The sequence below is a fragment of the Papio anubis genome, chromosome 12 (genome assembly GCF_008728515.1).
Source record: "Papio anubis isolate 15944 chromosome 12, Panubis1.0, whole genome shotgun sequence".
Classification (NCBI taxonomy): domain Eukaryota; kingdom Metazoa; phylum Chordata; class Mammalia; order Primates; family Cercopithecidae; genus Papio; species Papio anubis.
In genome coordinates, this window is record NC_044987.1 from 68,889,762 (window position 1) to 68,911,625 (window position 21,864).

Sequence of the window (21,864 nt, forward strand, 5' to 3'; positions counted from 1 at the left end):
CTATTGCCCAGGTTGGAGTGCACTGGTGCGATCACAGCTCCCTGAAGCCTCAACCTCCCAAGTTCAAATGATTTCCCCATCTCATCTTCCTGAGTGGCTGGGACTATAGACGCAAACAACCACACCCAGCTAATATTTAAGTTTTCTTTCTTTCTTTCTTTCTTTTTTGAGACGGAATCTCACTCTGTTGCCCAGGCTGGAGTGCAGTGGCACAATCCCCACTCACTGCAACCTCCACCTCCCAGGTTCAAGCGATTCTCCTGCCTCAGCCTCCCAAGTAGATGGGATTACAGGCATTTGCCGTCACACCCAGCTAATTTTTGTATTTGGTCTCGAACTCCTGGGCTCAAGCCATCCTCCTGCCTCAGCTTCCCAAAGTGCTGGGATCACAGGTTTGAGCCACAGTGCCTGACCAGGAAAATGATTGTTTTGTTTGAGACAGGGTCAGGCTCTATCTCCCAGGCTGCAGTGTAATGGCGTGATCTGGGCTCACTGCAAACTCTGCCTCCTGCGCTCAAACCATCCTACCATCTCAGCCTCCTGAGTAGCTGGGACTACCGGCACGTGCCACCACGCTCTGCTAATTTTTTTTTGCTGTCATTGTATATTAGGTAGAGACGGCGTTTCACCATGTTGGTCAAGCTGATCTCAAAACCTCCTGGGCCCAATTGATTCTCCCATCTCAGTCTCCCAAAGTGCTGGGATTATAGATGTGAGCCACTGAACCCGGCCAAAAATAGATTTAAAGTGCATATATACTTTAATTTGGCAATTCTTCTTCAAATAGTGTATCCTAAGGATATATGAGCAGCATTGCTCCTAATAGCAAAAGTTTGAAAACAGCCTAATGGAGAGCTGTTTAGATAAATCATGGGAAAAATCATGCTGCCCCAGGCTCTTCCCGGCCTCAGCACTGCATGGGAAGCTGCTGGATAGGTTGCTCTTGGGTGTGAGGTGTCGTAGGCTGAAAAATGCCCCCACCAAATATGTCCATATTCTAATCCCCAGAAGCTGTGAATCTTATTTTATTTTTATTTTTGATTAGAGACAGTGTCTTCTTGCTCTATAGCCCAGGCTGGAGTGCAGTGGCATGATCATAGCTCACTGCAGCCTTGACCTCACAGGCTCAAGCAATCCTCCTGCCTCAGCCACCTAAGAAGCTGGGACTATAGGTGCACACCAACATGCCCAGCTAATTTTTTCTTTGTTTGTTTGTTTGTTTTTGAGACAGAGTCTTGCTCTGTTGCCCAGGCTGGAGTGCAGTGGCATGATCTCGGCTCACTACAACCTCCAACTCCCAGGTTCAAGCGGTTCTCCTGCCTCAGCCTCTGGAGTAGCTGGAACTACAGGCACCCGCCACCACACCTGACGAATTTTTGTATTTTTAATAGAGATGGGTTTTCGCCACGTTTGCCAGGCTGGTCTCAAACTCCTGGCCTCAAGTGATCCACCTGCCTCAGTCTCCCAAAGTGCTGGGATTACAGGCGTAAGCCACTGTGTCCAGCCTCCAACTAATTTCTTTAAAAAGCTTTTGTAGAGACAGGGTCTCACTACGATGCCCAGGCTGATCTCAAGCTCCTGGTCTTCAAGGGATCCTTCCATCTCAGCCTCCCAAAGTGCTGGGATTACAAGCATGAGCTACTGCACCCAGCTGAATCTTACTTTATATGGCAAAAGGGACTTTGCAGATGTTGATTAAGCCTCTTGAGATGGGGAGACTATCCTGAATCATCTGGGTGGGACCAATGTAATCATGACGGCTGTATAAGAAGGAGGCAGTAGGAGACAACGAGACAATTGTTCAGCGACACAGCAGAGGTTGGAGTGATGTGCCTTGAAGACAGAGGAAGGGGCCACAAGCTAAGGAATAGAGGAGGCCAGTAGGAGCTGAAAAAGGCAATGAAACAGATCCTCCCCTCAGATCCTCCCCTCAGAGCCTCCAGAAGGAACCAACACCTTGACTCTTTTTTTTTTTTTTTTTAAGAGATGGGACATGTCAGTATGTTGCCCAGGCTGGACTCCAACTCCTGGGCTCCAGTGATAACTCCTGTCTCAGCTTCCCAAGTAGCTAGGACTATAGGGATGTGCTCCTATGCCCAGCTAACACTTTGACTTTAATCCAGTGCAACTCATTTCCGCTTTCGGACCTCCAGAACTGTAATAATTTTTTGTTGTTTTAAACCACAAATTTGTGGTGTTTTTTTGCAACAGCAATAGGAAACTAAGGCACAGACATCCTAGCCTTGAGAGTTCAGGGTCGCTGGCCTAGCCCAGGCTGGCCCAGGGACAAGGAAGTCCTTCTGAAAGGGAAATCCAGTCTCTGTTCTGGCTCTCCACACCCCCATACATTCACTGGTGTTAGAGTTTGATCTCCTTCAAGAGAAGGGGAAACTGCAGAAAAGTCACATCACAGACATACAGGCCCCTGGGAAACAGTGGTCAGGCTCTTCTCAGATATGAGTTCGTGGAAAGACACCCAGAGGCCTCCCTTCACAAGGCAGCTCTAGCAAGGGCATCTGTATCCAATGGCCCATTGACATTTCAACCTTCTACAGAGATTTCCCCTGGCTCCTCTTCTTTCTGGCCCCTAAGTTTAAATTTCTGAGCGCATAGATGTGTTAGCTAGACAGTCATCTCCTCTCTGCAAGTTGAGTCACAAGAGTGCTTCCCAGCAGGAGGGGAGCATCACCTCAGGGAAAACCCAGGTTGACCAGGCAGTGACTTCCTTGTGCAGATACATTTTTCCCCTGAACAGCCTGGGTGTGTCTGATACCACTGCTAGGAGCCAGGACCAGGGAAAGCACGTAAGCCCTTCCTCCATTCTCCCCTAGGGCCCTGTTTTGATCATGCAATCTGCTCTCCTCTCTTTCCTGTTGAGATAGAAGAGAACAGGATTCATCTACTTAAGTTTTGATTGGAGAATTACTCATTTAGAAGGTAAAAATGTGCTCACCTCAGCAGCACATACAGTAAAAATTGGAATGATACAGAGAAGATTAGCATGGCCCCTGTGCAAGGATGACATGCAAATTCGTGAAGCCTTCCATACTTTTAAAAAATAAAAATAAAGGGGCCGGGCACAGCGGCTCACGCCTGTAATCCCAGCACTTGGGGAGGTTGAGATGGGTGGATCATGAGGTCAGGAGTTCGAGACCAGCCTGGCCAACATGGTGAAACCCCATCTCTACTAAAATACAAAAAATTAGCTGGGCGTGGTGGCAAGTGCCTGTAATTCCAGCTACTCCAGAGGCTGAGGCAGAAGAATCACTTGAACCTGGGAGGCGGAGGTTGCAGAGTCCAGATCATGCCACTGCACTCCAGCCTGGGCAACAATGTGAGACTCCATCTCAAATAAATAAATAGAAAGAAAGAAGAAAATAAAACATAAAGAAGGCTGTAGATGAACATTAGGGAATAACTATAGGCACGCACCACCATGCAGCTATAGTTATGTCCCTAACAGGTAGGTACATAACTCTGATATTAGAACTGAGGAGAAAAAAAGGCCTGAGAAAAACAAAAAGTATCCTAATTTTGGAAGAACAATATCAGAGAAAATAATTTTTACTTACCCTGTATATTTTAGTGTGATATTTCCTGTTCTGAGTACTAACTATGGACAACCTTATATGTGAGGCGAAAAAGTAGTGAGTAGAACTGAGGCCACATTCAAGGAAAAGCAAAAACCACAGCAATGGATGATCTTAACATACTTTCACATTCTAGACCATGTGATGACACTGCTACCACCTGTTCTCCTCCTGGTGCCCCCTGTTCCATTGCAGGTATGTACGCTGGCCATGGGCTATGGTAGAAGGAGTCACACATAGTCTCTCATTAGCCTTGGGGATAATCTGCTAAATGAAGGGTAAGCGCCTGTCCAAGATGGGGTGCTAGCAAATGTGGGGAGGTCACTTGCCTCTGCGTCTCACGTCTCCCAGGGCAGTCTGTAACCACTGTAACTTCGCTAATGCTTATCACAATCAGCCATCTTCTGGAAGGAGAGAGCAGATAGATGCTCATCCATCTTCTCCAACCTGTCTATCATCTTTAAAACTCTACTTATTCTGATTATCATAGTATGCAGAGCGAAAGAAAGAGGGAGAGCAAAGAGCTCCCTGGCAGAATGTTCAGGATATGCTATACCTCAATCTGTAAATTCACAGCAATTTTTTCAACTGAATGAAAAGAACGATAGTTATTGTTTAATAGAGAGTACCAGCACTGTTTGAGGTTCGAGGTGCTCTCCTGACACATCTCTGCCACTCCAAAACCTACCCAGTGTTACAAAACAAAGAATCACAACCTCAGGAAAGGTTAAAACAAATTACTGGAAAGGAAAAACAGTTTGATTAAATGATTAAAAGATAAATTATGGGAAGAAGAAAACTGGGGTGAGAGCAGTGTTCTAAAACTTGATTGTGGTGATGGCTGCATAACTATGAATTCACTAAAAATCACTAAACTGTATACTTGCAGTAGGTGAATTTTATGGTGTGTAAATTTACCTTTAAAAAAGCTGTTAAAAAAAGAAAAACCTTTTTTAAAAAAGTATGGCTCATCATCCAGACAATAAATATTATGCAGCCTTTCAAAAGAATGAGGCAGTTTCCATCCTGGCTAACACGGTGAAACCCCGTCTCTACTAAAAATACAAAAAATTAGCCAGGTGTGGTGGTGGGCGCCTGTAGTCCCAGCTACTCGGGAGGCTGAGGCAGGAGACTGGTGTGAACCCGGGAGGTGAAGCTTGCAGTGAGCCGAGATCGCACCCCTGCACTCCAGCCTGGGTGACAGAGCGAGACTCTGTCTCAAAAACAAAAAAAAAAAAGAATGAGACAGTTCTATATGCATTAATATGAAACAATCTCCAGTAAATATTAAGTGAAAAATAAGGAAGCAGAACAGTATGCATAATATGGTATACTTTCTTATAAAAACATTTGAAGGATTACATATATTTACATAGATTATTTCTGATAGGATATACAAGAAACCTGGGGTTGCCTCTGGGGAATAGGTGGGAGCTAGGAGTGAGAGGAAGACTTACTTTTCACTGTATACTTTTTTATGCCTTTCGAATTCTGTGTTATAAGCTTTTTATGGTCTATTTTATTTTTTATTTTTATTTTTTTGACACAAGGTCTCACTCTGTCACCCAGGCTGAAGTGCAGTGGCACAAACACGGCTGACTGCAGCCTCGACCTCCTGGGCTCAAGTGATCTTCCCCCAACCTTCTGAATAGCCGGGACCACAGGTGCATGCCACCATGCCAGGCTAATTTTTAAAATTTTTTTAGAGACGAGGTCTCACCATGTTGCTCAGGCTGGTCTCGAACTCCTGGGCCCAAATGATCCTCCCACCTTAGCCTTCCAAAATATTGGGATTACAGGGTTAAGCCACTGCGCCTGGCCTGATCTGTTTTTGAATAAACAAAATTATTACTTGTTTTAAAGAAACAAACAAAATGACAGGCCTTCCACCTCAAGCAAATAACACTTTGAAAAAGATTTTCTATCTTTGGTCATCAAATTTGAACTACAGGTCTTAAATATAAGGCTCATATAAGTTGATTATAATAAAGTAATTTGAATTTAGGCTCCAATGTTAGGTTTGAAGTGGAAAAGTATGATTGGTTTTTAGCAACATATTCTTTTTTTTTTTTTTTTTGAGATGGAGTCTCACTCTGTAGCAATTTTTTTTTTAAGGATGGATGGACTACTTGTTTGGGTTACTTATCTCTATCCTCTGAATATCCAACTATTCTCAATGTCAGGACTGCACCCAACTGTACCCATAAATAGAAAGGACCCCCTGGCTGCTTCTCCAGGACAGTGAGGCAACAGATCCATGACAGAAGTGCTGTGCCTCCCTTGACTTGATAAAGAAGGAGCCAATTTCTTCCCAGTTTCCTTGAGAATTCACAGCTGACAAGACAACTTCAGTCCCTGTGTCCACAGTCGGTGTGTGCTATTATACTTTGCCTGGAGAGGAAAAACCTGTTACCCTTAACTATTCTCACTGGCTCTTTTCTTCCTCATTAAGTGTCAGAAGATCAGGAGGAGAAAATAAAGCTTGCTAGTTTCTTACCCATATTGTATATTCTATGAGTAAAGACCCACTCCTTCAAAGAATAGCTCCACCCCTGAAACCAGGAACTTGGTCCTCAGCCTGATGAAGTCAACCTCTTGGAGAAATTTTAAAGTTCTTCTAAACAACCTTTTTTTTTTTTTTGAGAGGGAGTCTCGCTCAGTCACCCAGGCTGGAGTGCGGTGGCGCGATCTCGGCTCACTGCAAGCTCCGTCGCCTCCCGGGTTCACGCCATTCTCCTGCCTCAGCCTCCCGAGTAGCTAGGACTATAGGCGCATGCCACCACACCTGGCTAATTTTTTTGTATTTTTAGTAGAGACGGGCTTTCACAGTGTTCACCAGGATGGTCTCAATCTCCTGACCTCGCGATCTGCCCACCTCGGCCTCCCAAAGTGCTGAGATTACAGGTGTGAGTCACCGCGCCCGGCCTAAACAACTCTTTAATCAGTGACAAACCAAAACTGAATTACAGACTTTTTTTTTTTTTGAGATGGAGTCTTGCCCTGTTGCCCAGGGTGGAGTGCAATGGTGGGATCCCAGCTCACTGCACCCCTCCACCTCCCGGGTTCAAGCAATTCTCACGCCTCAGCCTCACAACTAGCTGGGACTACAGGTAGGTACATAACTCTTACTCTTCATTTAGCAGATTATCCCCAAGGCTAATGAGAGACTATGTGTGACTCCTTCTACCATAGCCCATGGCCAGCATACATACCTGCAATGGAACAGGGGGCACCAGGAGGTGAATAGGTGGTAGCAGTGTCATCACATGGTCTAGAATGTGAAAGTATGTTAAGATCATCCATTGCTGTGGTTTTTGCTTTTCTTTGAATGGGCTCTCAGTTCTACTCACTACTTTTTTGCCTCACATATAAGGTTGTCCATGGTTTATTTACTCCAGGCAGAATATCACACTAAAATATACAGGGTAAGTAAAATTATTTTCTCTGATATTGTTCTTCCAAAATTAGGATACTTTTGTTTTTCTCTGGCCTTTTTCTCCTCAGTTCTAATATCAGAGTTATGTACCTACCTGTTAGGTGCTGTGTGCACCACCATGCCAGGCTAATTTTTGTGTTTTTTTTTGTTTTTTTTTTGAGATGGAGTCTCATTCTGTTGCTGCCCCAGGCTGGAGTGCAGTGGAGTGCGATCTCCAGCTCAGCCCGGCCTCCGGGTTCACGCCATTCTCCTGCCTCAGTCTCTCCTAGAAGCTGGGACTACAGGCGCCCACCACCACGCCTGGCTAATTTTTTTGTATTTTTAGTAGAGACGGGGGTTTCACAATGTTGGCCAGGCTGGTCTCGAACTCCTGACCTCGTGATCTGCCTGCCTCAGCCTCCCGAAGTGCTTGGATTACAGGCGTGAGCCACCACGCCCGGCCTAATTTTTGTATTTTTAGTAGAGATGGGGTTTCACCATGTTGGCCAGGCTGGTCTCAAACTCCTGACCTCAGGTGCTTGGCCTCCCAAACTGCTGGGATTACAGGCCTGAGCCACTGTGCCCCACCCAAAGTTGTTAATAATATTTGAATAAAGGGCTGAGCATTTTCATTTTGCACTGGGTCCTGCAAATTATATGATTGGTACTGGTAATGTTCTGTTTCTCAATCTGGGTGTTGAATTTGTGAATATTCACCAAACTGTACGTATTTTGATATGTTTGCTTTTCTGTATGTGTATCATACTTCAATACAAAGCTTAAAACAGAACTATAGACTATTCTAAAAATAACTCATGAAACACTATTTATATAATGCAGCCAAAGTAGTTTTCACAAGAAAATGCATGGCCGTAAACACTTTTATTGCTTAGTGAGAATAAAAGTTCATTATTTTAAAAATAAAAGCAGGCAATGCAGAAAATTAAAAGGGGAAAATGTCACAGTAAGGCAAAATCTAAAGAAAGCAAAAGGAAAAGATTAAGGATAAAAGCAAACAGAATTATTTCAAAACCAGAAAAACAATATAATTGGCCAGGTGTGGTGGCTCATGCATGTAATCCCAATGCTTTGGGAGACTAAGGGAGGAGGATCATTTGAGGCCAGTAGTTCAAGACTGGCCCAGGTAACATAGCAAGACCTTGTCTCTACAACAACCACAACAAAACTAGCCAGCATGGTGGCGCATGCCTATAGTTCCAGCTACTCAGAAGCTGAGGCAGGAAGATCACTTGAGCCCAGGAACTGGAGGTTATAGTCAGCTATGATCACATCACTGCACTCCAGCCTGGGCGACAGGGAAAGACTCTGTCTCTCTAAAAAAAATTTTGGGGGCCGGGCGCGGTGGCTCATGCCTGTAATCCCAGCACTTTCGGAGGCCGAGGTGGGAGGATCACGAGGTCAGGAGTTTGAGACCAGTCTGGCCAACATGGTGAAACCCTGTCTCTACTAAAAATACAAAAATTAGTCAGGCATGGTTGCAGGCAACTGTAATCCCAACTACTTGGGAGGCTGAAGCAGGAGATTCACTTGAACCCAGGAGGTGGACGTTGCTGTGAGCCGAGATTGTGCCATTGCACTCCAGCCTAGGTGACAAGAGGGAAACTCTGTCTCAAAAAAACAAAACAAAACAAAACCAAAAAGTAAGACAATATAGTTGATGAATAACTCTAAGATCTGGTTCTTTGGCAAGAAGCAAGCAACAAATTTGATAAACCACTAGCTAACAAAACAAACAAAAAAAAGAAATGACATAAATATACACATCAGGAATGAGAAAGGGTTTATAGCCATCAGTACAGAGGAAATGAGAATTACAAGGGAATACCTTGCCCAACCCAATACTAATACAATATAAAACCTGGATGAAATAGATAATATTTGAGGAAATATAAATTACCAATTGGGACTCAAAAATCTAAACAGATAAATAATCATGAATAAAAGCTGCCAAAAGATATACTCAAGGACAAAAGCTGAAACTAGATAGGTTAATGAGCAACTTCTTTCAAACATTCAGGCAATCAATCATACTCATATTCCAAAGGATAAACATCCCAGTGTTTCATAAAGCCAAAATTTTACATCATACAGCAGAAAAACTATGAACCAATCTCATGTATAAATGTAGATGTAGAACACCTTAAAAAACACAGGCACATCTTGGGACTCGATTGTGAAATAGAAAAGTATAATTAAAAATTAAGGATAGGTGCAGTGGCTCACGCTTGTAATCCTAGCACTTTGGGAAGCTGAGGCAGGCGGATCACCTGAGATCAGGAGCTTGAGACCAGCCTGGCCAACATGGTGAAACCCGTCTCTACTAAAAATACAAAAATTAGCCAGGTGTGGTGGTGTGTGCCTATAATCCCAGCTACTGGGGAGACTGAGGCAGGAGAATCGCTTGAACCTGGGAGGTGAAGGTTGCAGTGAGCTGAGATGGTGCCCTGCACTCCAACCTGGGCAATAGAGCAAGACTCTGTATCAAAAAACATTTGTTTTAATAAAAAAAAATCAAAAAATTAAAATTAAAATTAAAAAATTAAAAAGGAAAAACAAAATTTAAAACTCAGGCATATCTCATTTTATTGCTCTGCTTTATTAGGCTTTGCAAATACTTCATTTAAAAAAATATTTTTCAGACCTCAGGTAACTGAAACTGCAGAAAGTGAAACTGCAGATAAGCAGGGACTGGTTTTGTTATAAAATGGGGCCCCCTGTGCTTGGACGTCTTCTTTTATTATTTTATTTATTTATTTATTTATTTTGTTTTTTGAGATGGAGTCTCGCTCTGTTGCTCAGGCTGGAGTGCAGTGGAGTGATCTTGGCTCACTGCAGCCTCTACTTCCCAGGTTCAAGTGATTCTTCTGCCTCAGCCTCCTGAGTAGCTGGGATTACAGGTGTGTATCACCACATCCCACTAATTTTTTGTATTTTTAGTAGGTACGGTTTTTTGCCATGTTGCCCAGGGTGATCTCGAACTCTTGGCCTCAAGTGATCCACTTGCCTCAGCTTCCCAAAATGCTGGGATTACAGGCATGAACCATTGTGCCCAGCCAAATACTGCATTTTTACAAATTGAAGGTTTGTGGCAACCCTATATTTAGCAAGTCTATCAGGCCATTTCTCCAACAGCATGTGCGCATTTCGTGTTTCTTTGTCACATTTTAGTAATGTTTGCAATATTTCAAACTTTGTCATTATTATTGTATCCATTATGTTGATCTCTGATCTTTGATGTTACAACTGTAATTGTTTCGGGGTGCCATAAACCATGCCCATACAAGATGGTGAATTTAATCTATAAATGTTGTGTGTGTTCTGACTACTGAATGGACTGGGTGTTCCCCTGTGTGTCTCCCTCTCTTGGAACCTCCTCATTTCCTGAGACACAAAAACACCAAAATTAGGCCAGTTGGAACCCTACAGTGGCCTCTAAGTGTTCAAATGAAAGAGTCACACATCTCTCATTCTCAAAAACTAGAAATAATTAAGCTTAGTTAGGAAGGCATGTTGAAAGCTGGGACAGGCTGAAAGTTAGGCCTCTTGCACCAAATAGTTAGCTAAGATGTAAATACAAGGGAAAAGTTATTGGAGGAGATTAAAAGTGCTACTCCAGTGAATATGGAAATGAGATAAGAAAGCAGAACAGCCTTATTGCTGATATGGAGGATGTTTTAATGGCCTGGATAGATCAAACCTGTCACAACATTCCCTTAGGCCAATGCAAGGCCCTAACTCTCTCCCTTTTTTTTTTTTTTTTTTTTAGAGGAAGTCTCCCTCTGTTGCCCAGGCTGGAGTGCAATGGTATAATCTTGGCTTACTGCAATCTCCGCCACCAGGGTTCAAGTGATTCTCTCACCTCAGCCTCCCCAGTAGCTGGAATTACAGGTGCCCGCCACCACGCCTGGCTAATTTTTGTATTTTTGTAGAGATGGGGGTTTCACCATGTTGACCAGGTTGGTCTCGAACTTCTGACCTCAGGTGATCCACCCGCCTCGGCTTCCCAAAGTGCTGGGATTACAGGCATGAGCCACTGTGCCTGGCCCAATCAATATTATTATTAATATCCCATTAAAGTCAGCAGCTAGACAAGGATTCTCACCACCTCTGTTATTTAATGTTGTTCTGGAAGTGCTAGTTAATGCAATTAGACAATAGAATAAAAGTCAAAATACTAAAGTGGATGAGAGAATTATTATCAATTACCTGATTGGTCAGCCTAGAAATCCAAAATGATCAAATGAATAGTTGCTAGAAATAATACAAGAGCACAGAATGTTCTTTCTATATTTATTTTATTTGCACTTATTTTATACTTGTGATTTTTCTGTGCTGTGTTGTTTCTAACAATTGGCTGACAAGCATACTGACAGAGCCAATTGTTTCTACCAGTTGGTTTCAAGCACACAAGACCCTGAAAGTCAGCAGAGCTTGATAGTGGAGACTGAGAGTGGGGATGGGATGGGCAGAAACAGTTACAGCTTGAATCCCTCAAAAACCTTAAATAGGGCTGGGTGCAGTGGCTCACACCTGTAATCCCAGCACTTTGGGAGACCGAGATGGGCAGATCACTTGAGGCCAGGAGTTCGAGACCAGCCTGGCCAACATGGTGAAACCCCATTTCTACTAAAAATACAAAAACTAGCTGGGCGTGGTGACTGTGCCTGTAATCCCAGCTACTTCGGAGGCCGAGGCACGAGAATCACTTGAACCTGGGAGGTGAAGGCTGCAGTGAGCAAAGATCGCGCCACTGCACTCCAGCCTGGGGGACAGAGCAAGACCCTGTCTCAGAAAAACAAAACAAAACACAAACCTTAAAGGGAAGGCAGGTGATGCAGTCAACATCAGCCGGAGTGTGTGTGAGCAATCCTAATGTTCTGAGGCTAGAATGGGGTTGGTGGGGGAGACACAATAGAGCATTTGACACTGCTCTTGACATTGCACTGTACCACATTGAAGTGAGGCTACAATGAACCAGAGGGATCCAGGAAACCCTCTTCCTTATCAGCACCTCTCCACGGACTGCAGCCAGAGCACAAAGCTGTTTGTCTGAGGGTGGCGGGAAGGTCATTCCAGATGAAGGAACCAGATTAAAAAACAGAAGTACAAGCTCCTTTCCCAAGAGCAAAGCTAGAGGAGGGACAAAGCCATGTGAGGAAATGAGGAAGGGTCAGGAATACGTGGCTTAAAAGAGAGGAGAGCTCTAAGTATATCAGAAAAGGCAAGGGGATGGATCTTCAGGACTCATGTCATAATTCTGTCTGCCCTATCCTGTCTTAGAGATGACAAGGCCTTCCTTCTGGCTCTCTCTTTAGTATGCACCTAAGCACTTTGACTCATTGTTCTCTCATTCAATCCATGCAACAACTCTTAGAAGTCAGATTTTTTGACAACGCTTAAAATTTACTTATAAAAATTTTATTTTTAATTTTTGAGGGTATATAGTAGGTATATGTGTTTACAGGGCATATGGAATATTTTGATACAGCCAAACAATGTGTAATAATCACATCAGCGGAAATGAGGCATCCATCCCCTCAAGCATTTATCCTTTATCCTTTGTGTTATAAACAATCCAACTATACTCTTTTCGGTTTTTTGTTTTTTTTTTTAAGAGATGTCACTCAGGCTGGAGTGCAGTGGCACAATCTTGGCTCACTGCAACCTCCACTTCCCGGGTTCAAGCAATTCTTCTGCCTCAGCCTCCCAAGTAGCTGGGATTACAGGCACATGCCGCCATCCCCAGTTAATTTTTGTATTTTTAGTAGAGATGGCGTTTCACCACGTTGGCCAGGATGGTCTTGAACTCCTGACCTCGTGATCCACCCACCTCAGCCTCCCAAAGTGCCAGGATTACAGGTGTGAGCCACTGCGCCTGGCCGATTTTTAAATTTATTTTAATTTTATTTATTTATTTATTTGAGATGAAATTTCACTCTGTTGCCTAGGCTGGAGTGCAGTGGTGCGATCTCAGCTCACCACAATCTTTGCCCCCCAGGTTCAAGTGATTCTCTTGCCTCAGCCTCCCGAGCAGCTTGGACTATAGGTGCACACCACCATGCCCGGCTAATTTTTGTATATTTAGTAGACACAGGGTTTCACCATGTTGGCAAGGCTGGTCTTGAACGCCTGACCTCGTGATCCACCCGCCTCTGCCTCCCAAAGTGCTGGGATTACAGGTTTGAGCCACCATGCCTGGCCTAGAAATGATTTTTATATGTCATGTTCTCTTTTTTTTTTTTAACCTAATAATAGCTGTGTGTACTGATATATGTTGATTTTGCATGTTGACTTTTGTATATTGTTTTATTTCCTGCAAGTTTACTGAATTTGTATATCTGTTCTGATAATTTTTTAGTGGTGTCTCTAGGTTTTACTAAATATAAGATCCTATCATCTGCAAACAAAGATAATTTGATTTCTTCCTTTCCAATTTGGATGCCCTTTCTTTCTTTCTCTTGTCTGATTGCTCTAGCTAGGACTTCCAGTGCTGTGTTGAGTAACAGTGATGAAAGTGGGCATCCTTGTCATGCTCCAGATCTTAGAAGAAAGACTTTCAGTTTTTCATCACTGAGTATGATACTAGCTGTGGGTCTGTCATGTAGGGCTATGTTGAAGTATGTTCTTTTTTTTTTTTTGAGACGGAGTCTCGCTGTGCTCCCAGGCTGGAGTGCAGTGGCGCGATCTCGGCTCACTGCAAGCTCCGCCTCCCGGGTTCACGCCATTCTCCCGCCTCAGCCTCCCAAGTAGCTGAGACTACAGGCGCCCGCCACCACGCCCGGCTAGTTTTTTGTATTTTTAGTAGAGACGGGGTTTCACCATGTTAGCCAGGATAGTCTCGATCTCCTGACCTCGTGATCCACCCACCTCGGCCTCCCAAAGTGCTGGGATTACAGGCTTGAGCCACCGCGCCCGGCCTTTTTTTTTTTTTTTTTAAGACAGAGTTTCACTCTTGTGGCCCAGGCTGGAGTGTAATTGTGCAATCTCGGCTCACTGCAACCTCTGCCTCCTGGGTTCAAGTGATTCTCCTGCCTCAGCCTCCTGAGTAGCTGGGATCACAGGTGTACACCACCATGCTTGGCTAATTTTTTTGTATTTTTAGTAAGATTTCTAAAATCTCTACTGGGTTTCACCATGTTGGTCAGGCCAGTCTCGAATTCCTGACCTCAAGGGATCCACCTACCTTGGCCTCCCAAAGTGCTGGGATTTCAGGCGTGAGCCATGGTGCCCAGCCTAAGTATGTTCCTTCTATACCCAGGTTTTTTAGGGTTGTTATCATGAAAGGATGTTGAATTTTGTCAAATGCATTTTCAGCGTGAATTGAAATGATAGTATAGTTTTGTCCCTCATTCTGTAGATATGATGTATCACATTGATTGATTTGCATATGACAAACCATCCTTGCATCCCTGGGATAAATCTCACTTGGTCATGATGAATGATCTTTTTAATGTGTTGTTGAATTCAGTTTGCTATTAAGGTGAGTGCGAAAGTATTGCAGTTTTTGCATTGTTGGAATTTGCCATTTGATACTGGAATACGTTCTTCAATAAATGTGGTTATGTTATACATCATTTTAATGGACATTTCTCGCTTTATGTTTTCTTGCTAATGACTTATTATTTGCTGTTTATTTTATGTTTATTTTAGACTATGGAAATGATGTTAGACAAAAAGCAAATTCGAGCAATTTTCTTATTTGGGTTCAAAATGGGTCATAAAGCAGCAAGAAAACTCATAATATCAATAAGGCATTTGGCCCAGGAACTGCTAATGAATATACAGTACAGTCGTGGTTCAAGAAGTTTTGCAAAGGAGACAAGAGCCTTGAAGATGAGGAGTGTAGTGGCCAGCCATCAGAAGTTGACAATGACCAATTGACAGCAGTCATCAAAGCTGATCCTCTTACAACTACACGAGAAGTTGCCAAAGAACTGAACGTTGACCATTCTATGGTCATTTGGCATTTGAAGCAAATTGGAAAGGTGAAAAAAAAAGGGGTCTTGATAAGTGGGTCCTTCATGAGCTGAGCAAAAAATTTTTAAAATGTTGTTTTGAAATGTTGTTTTCTCTTATTCTATGCAATAACAGTGAACCATTTCTTGATCGGATTGTGACATGTGACAAAAAGTGGATTTTATACAACTGGCGATGACCAGCTTAGTGGTTGGACTGAGAAGAAGCTCCGAAGCACTTCCCAAAGCCAAATTTGCACCAAAAAAGGTCACGGCCACTGTTTGGTGGTCTGCTGCTGGTCTGATTCACTATAGCTTTCTGAATCCCAGCAAAACCATTACATCTGAGAAGTATGCTCAGCAAACAGACGAGATGCACCAAAAACTGCAACAACTGCAGGCAGCATTGGTCAACAGAAAGGGCCCAATTCTTCTCCACGACAACACCCAAACACACGTCACACAACCAACACTTCAAAAGTTGAGCGAATTGGGCTATGAAGTTTTGCCTTATCTGCCATACTCACCTGACCTCTCATCAACTGACTACCACTTCTTCAAGCATCTCAACAACTTTTTGTAGGGAAAACACTCCCACAACCAGTAGGATGCAGAAAATGATTTCCAAGGGTTTATTGAATCCTGAAACATGGATTTTTACAATATAGGAATAAACAAATATTTCTCATTGGCAAAAAATGTGTTGATTGTAATAGTTCCTGTTTTGATTAATAAAGATGTGTTTGAGCCTAGTTATAATGATTTAAAGTTCAAAGTCTGAAACCACAGTTGCTTTTGCACCAATCTAATAGTATTTGGTTGAAGATTTTTGCATCAATGTTCATCAGGGATATTGGCCTGTTTTCTTTCTTTCTTTCTTCCTTCCTTCCTTCCCTCCCTCCCTTCTTTCTTTCTCTTTCTTTCCCTTTCTTTCTTTCTCTTTCTTTCTTTCTTTCTTTCTTTCTTTCTTTCTTTCTTTCATCTTTTTCTTTCTCTCTTTCTTTTTCTTTTTTATGTGTCTTTGTCTGGTTTTGCTATCAGGGTAATAATGGCCTCATGGAATGAGTTTGAAAGTATTCCTTCCTCCTCAAATTTTTAAAATAGTTTGAGTAGGATTGATATTAGTTATTTAAATCTTTGGTAAAATTCATCAGTGAAGCTATTGAGTCCCAGGCTATTCTTTGCTGGCAGACTTTTTATTTTGGCTTTGAACTTGTTACTTATTATTGGTCTGTTAAAGTTTTGAATTTATTCATGGTTCAACTCAGTAGGTTGCATGTATCTAGAAATTTATCTTTTTTTCTAGGTTTTCCAATTTATTGGCATATACTTACTCATAGTAGTACCTAGGATCCTTTGAATTTCTTGGTATCATGTGTAACATCTCCTTTTTCATCTCTCATTTTATTTTATTTCAGTCTTCTCTCTTTTTTTCTTAGTCTGGCTAAAGGTTTATCATTTTGTTTATCTTTCCAAAAAATGAACTTTTTGTCTTTATCCTCTGTATTGTTTTATTTGTTTCAATTTCATTTATTTCTGCTCTGGTCTTTATTATTTATTTTCTTCTACTAACTTTGGGTTTGGTTTGCTCCTGCTTTTCTAGTTCTTTAAGAGGCATCATTAGGTCGTTTACTTGAAGTTTGTATGTTTGTTCATTTGTTTGTTTGAGACAGAGTCTCACTCAGTCACCCAGGCTGGAGCGCAGTGGCCAATTTTGGCTCACTGCAACCTCCGCCTCCCAGGTCCAAGAAATTCACATGCCTCAGCTGCCCAAGTAGCTGGGACTACAGATATGTGCCACCATGCCTGGATAATATTTTTGGTATTTTTAGTAGAGATGGGGTTTTCCCATGTTGCCCAGGCTGGTCTCAAACTCCTGAGCTCAAGCAATCCACCCACCTCAGCCTCCCAAAGTGCTGGAATTACAGGCATGAGCCACTGCACCCAGCCTTTTTATCTTTTTTGATGTAGGCACTTACAGCCACAAACTTCCCTCTTAGTACTGCTTTCACTGTATCCCACAGGTTTTGATATGTTGTGTTTCCATTATTGTTTCAATAAATTTTTTAATTTTCTTATTAATTTCTTAGTTGACCCACTGGTTATTCAGGGGCATATTGTTTAATTTTCATGTGTTTGTATAGTTTCAAAAATTCCTCTTGTTATTGATTTCTAGTTTTATTTCATTGTGGTCAGAGAAGATCCTTGATATTATTTCAATTGTTTTAATGCTTTAAGACTTGTTTTGTGACCTAACAGGAGCTATCCTTGGGAATTATCCATGTGCTGAGGAGAAGAATGTGTATTCTGTAACCATTGTGTGAAATGTTCTAAATATCTATTAGGTCCATTTGATCCATAATGCAGATTAAGCCTGATGTTTCTTTGTTGATTTTCTGTCTGGATGATCTGTCCAATGCTGAAAGTGGGGTGTTGAAATCTTGTGCTATTATTGTAGTGGAGTCTGTCTCTCTCTTTAGCTCTAATAATATTTGCTTTATATATCTGGGTGCTCCAGTGTTGGGTGCATATATATTTACAATTGTTATATCCTCTTGCTGAATTGACCCCTTTATCATTATATAATGACCTTCTTTGTCTCTTTTTATAGTTTTTGTCTTTTTTCTTTTGAGACAGAGTCTCATTCTGTTGCCCAGGCTGGAGTGCAGTGGTGCAATCTCAGTTCACTTCAACCTCCACCTCCTGGGTTCAAGCAATTTTCCTGCCTCAGCCTCCTGAGTAGCTGGGATTACAGGTGTGTGCCACCATGCCAGGCTAATTTTTGTATTTTTAGTAGAGATGGGATTTCACTATGTTGGCCACGCTGGTCTTGAAATCCTGACCTCAGGTGATCTGTCCGCCTCAGCCTCCCAAAGTGCTCAGATTACAGGTGTGAGCCACCACACCCAGCCTAGATTTTGTCTTGAAATCTGTTTTGTCTGTTATAAGTATAGCTATTTCTGCTTTTTTTAGTTTCCATCTGCATAAAACATCTTTTTCCATCCCTTTATTTTCAGTTTATGTGTGTCTTTAGAGGTGAAGTGTGTTTCTTGTAGGCAACAGATCATTGAGTCTTTTTATCTTTTTAAATCCATTCAGCCATTCTGCGTCTTTTGATTGGAGAGCTTAGTCCATTTACATTCAATGCAATTATTGATAAGTAAGGACTTACTCCTGCCATTTTGTTATTTGTCTTCTGGTTGTTTTGTGGTCTTCTCTTCCTTCTTTCCTTCCTTCCTGTCTTCCTTTTAGAGAAGGTGATTTTCTGTGGTGGTATGTTTTAATTTCTTGTTTGTTATTTTTTGTGTATCCATTGTATGCTTTTAGATTTCAGGTTACCATGAGGCTTACAAATAATATCTTATAAACCATTATTTTAAACTGATGACAATTTAACACTAATTGTGTAAACTAATAAAAAGGAAACTAATAAAAACTAATACAAACTTTAACTTTGTCTCCCCACATACTAACTTTTTGTTGTTTCTATTTATATCTTATTGTGCTGTCTATGTCTTGAAAAGTTGTTGTTGTTGTTATTATTATTATTATTTGGAGACAGAATCTCACTCTATTGGCCAGGCTGAAGTGCAGTGGCATGATCTCAGCTTGCTGCAACCTCTGCCTCCCGGGTTCAAGTGATTCTCCTGCTTCAGCCTCCTGAGTAGCTGGGATTATAGGCGTGTGCCACTATGCCCAGCTAATTTTTGTATTTTTAGTAGAGATGGGGTTTCACCGTGTTAACCAGGTTTGTCTCCATCTCCTGACCTCGTGATCCACCCGCCTTGGCCTCCTAAAGTGCTGGGATTACAGGTGTGAGTCACCGCACCCAGCCTGTAATTATTATTTTTGATTGGTTCGTCTTTTTGTTTTTCTACTTAAAATATGAGTAGTTTACATACCACAACGACAGTGTTATTATATTCTGTGTTTTTCTGTGTAGTACTTATTGTTACCAGTAAGTTTTTTACGTTCAGATTATTTATTTATTTATTATTATTTTTTACTTTTTTGACAATGTCTCACTTTATCACCCACGCTACAGTCCAGTTGCTTGATTATAGCTCACTGTAGCCTCCTAGCCTTAAGTGATCCTCCTGCCTCAGCCTCCCAAAGTGCTGGGATTACAGGCATGAGCCACTATGCCCAGCCAATTAAAACAATTTTTTTTTTTTTGTAGTGATGGAGTCTCACTGCATTGCCCAGGCTGATCTCAAACTCTTGGATTCAAGCAATTCTCCCACCTTGGCCTGGATGATTTCTTATTGCTCATTAACATCATTTTCTTTCAGATTGAAGAACTCTTTTTAGCATTTCTTTTTTTTTTTTTTTTTTTTGAGACGGAGTCTCGCTCTGTCACCCAGGCTGGAGTGCAGTGGCCAGATCTCAGCTCACTGCAAGCTCCGCCTCCCAGGTTTACGCCATTCTCCTGCCTCAGCCTCCCGAGTAGCTGGGACTACAGGCGCCCGCCACCTCGCCCGGCTAAGTTTTCGTATTTTTTAGTAGAGACGGGGTTTCACCGTATTAGCCAGGATGGTCTCGATCTCCTGACCTCATGATCCGCCCGTCTCGGCCTCCCAAAGTGCTGGGATTACAGGCTTGAGCCACCGCGCCCGGCCTCTTTTTAGCATTTCTTATAGGATAGGTCTTGTGTTGATGAAATCCTTCAGCTTTTGCTTGTCCAGGAAAGTCTTTACCTCTCCTTCATGTTTGAAGGATATTTTCATCAGATAAAGTAATACTATTCTAGGGTAAAAGTTTTTTTTCCTTCAGCATTTTAAATATTGTCATGCCACTCTCTCCTGACCTGTAAGATTTCCATCGAAAAGTCTGCAGCCAGACCTATTGGAGCTCCATCGTATGTTATTTGTTTATTTTCTCTTGCTGGTTTTAGAATCCTTTCTTTATCCTTGACCTTTGGGAGTCTGAATATTAAATGCCTTAAAGTAGTCTTCTTTGAGTTAAACCTGCTTGGTATTCTATAACCTTCTTATACTTGAATATTGATATCTTTCTCTAGGTTTGGAAAGTTCTCTATTATTATTCCTTTGAATGAACCCCACCTCTCTCTCCACCCCTCTTTAAAGCCAATAACTCTTAGATTTGCCCTTTTGAGGCTATTTTCTAGCTCTTGTAGGCATGTGTCATTCTTTTTTATTCTTTTTTCTTTTGTCTCCCCTGACTGTGTATTTTCTTTTCTTTTTTTTTTTTTTCTTTTTGAGGGTCCAGAAAGCAAGTTTATTTGGTGAATGCTAATGGCAAACATCATCCAAGGGAGACAAGATGGGAAAGGTGCTGAGACAAGAGAGCCTAGGGAAACTTCAGGGTAGATACAAAATTCACACAGGAAAAGGCACAGACTCTGGGGAGACTGGGAAGGTCCTCAGCCATTCAGCACCATGTGGACGAGCTCTTCCTAGTTGATACAACCATTGCTGTCCTCATGCCCTGCCACCAGCATCTCTACTTCTTCCTCTGTCATCTTCTCACCCAGTGTGACAAGAACATGCCGGATTTCAGCACCCATGACGGTGCCATTTCCTTCCTTGTCAGACACCCAAAGTCCTTCAACATAATCCTCATAGGTGCCCTGGTCCTTGTTCTTGGCCACTGTCTGCAGCATGGGCAGAAAGTGCTCAAAGTCCAGCACCTTCACATTCATCTCATCACTCTTGGGATTCCCCAGGACCTTGAGCACCTTGGTGTTGGTAGGGTTCTGGCCCAGGGCCCTCATCACCTCCCCACACTGGCTGTACAGGATCTTGCCATCACCTGTTCGGTCAAACAGCTGGAAGGTCTCCTTGAACTCTGTGGTCTGGTCTTTGGTGAAGTCACACATCTTGACTGCTCAGCTCTGCAGGACCTTTTTGACTGTGTATTTTCGAACAGCCTATCTTCAAGTTCACTAATTCTTCTGCTTGATCAATTCTGCTATTAAAATACTCTGATAAGTTTTTCAGTATGTCAAATGCATTTTTTTGACTTTAGGATTTCTGCTCAATTCTTTTTAATTATTTCTATTTCTTTGTTAAATTTATCTAATGGATTCTGAGTTCCTTCTCTGTGTTATCTTGAATTTCTTCGAGTTTCTTCAAGACAGCTATTTTGAATTCTCTGTCTGAAAGGTCAAATTTCTCTCTCTCTCTGGGATTAGTCCCTGATGTCGATTTCCCTGGATGGTCTTGATTCCTGCGGATGTTTGTCAGTGTCTGGACATTGAAGAGCTAGGTATTTATTGTATCCTTCATAATCTGGGCTTGTTTGTACCTGTCCTTTTTGGGAAGGCTTTCCAGGTATTTGAAGAGACTTGAGTGTTGTGACTTAAGTTTTTGGTCATTAGTGGGCCATTAGTGGGTAACCCACAATGTAACCCAGTAACGCCATAGTTCTTGCAGACTCATAGAGGTACCACCTTGGTTACCTTGAATAAGGCCTGGAAGAAGTCTTTGGATTATCAGGCAGAGACTCTTGTTCTTTGCTCATATATTATATTCCTTCTTTTCTTTTCTTTTCCTTTTTTCCTCCCCTTCCTCCCTTCCTCCCTTCCTCTCTTTCTCTCTTCTCTCTTTCTTTCTTTTCTCACAGGGTCTCACTCTGTCACCCAGGGTGGAATACAGTGGTGCAATCTGGGCTCACTGCAACCTGCGCCTCCTGGGTTCAAGCAATTCTTATGCCTCAGCCTCCCGAGTAGCTGGGATTATAGGCATGCGCCACCATGCCCAGCTAATATTTGTATTTTTAGTAGAGACAGGTTTTTGCTATGTTGCCCAGGCTGGTCTTGAACTCCTGGCCTTAACTGATCCACCTGCCTCAGCCTCTCGAAATGCTGAGATTACAGGCATGAGCCACTGCACCTGACCCCATACTTTCTCCCAAACAAACA

General features: G+C 42.3%; 1 protein-coding gene and 1 non-coding gene across 2 annotated transcripts; one reads left to right on the forward strand and one right to left on the reverse strand.

Moving 5' to 3' along the window:
- Window positions 1-2,945: 2,945 nt before the first annotated feature.
- Window positions 2,946-3,053, forward strand: LOC116269972. Its single transcript, XR_004177762.1, has one exon. It is a non-coding gene; the product is annotated as a U6 spliceosomal RNA (small nuclear RNA).
- A 17,150-nt stretch (window positions 3,054-20,203) lies between these two features.
- Window positions 20,204-21,494, reverse strand: LOC101012560 (myosin light polypeptide 6-like). The gene has a single exon (XM_003910239.5). It carries the CDS (start codon window positions 20,818-20,820, stop codon window positions 20,398-20,400), a length of 423 nt encoding a protein of 140 aa, XP_003910288.1. The 5' UTR covers window positions 20,821-21,494; the 3' UTR covers window positions 20,204-20,397.
- Window positions 21,495-21,864: the final 370 nt, after the last annotated feature.

Excerpts from the sequence above, each read along its gene's own strand:
- LOC101012560 (XM_003910239.5), bottom strand. The coding sequence starts at position 20,820 with ATGTGTGACTTCACCAAAGACCAGACCACAGAGTTCAAGGAGACCTTC.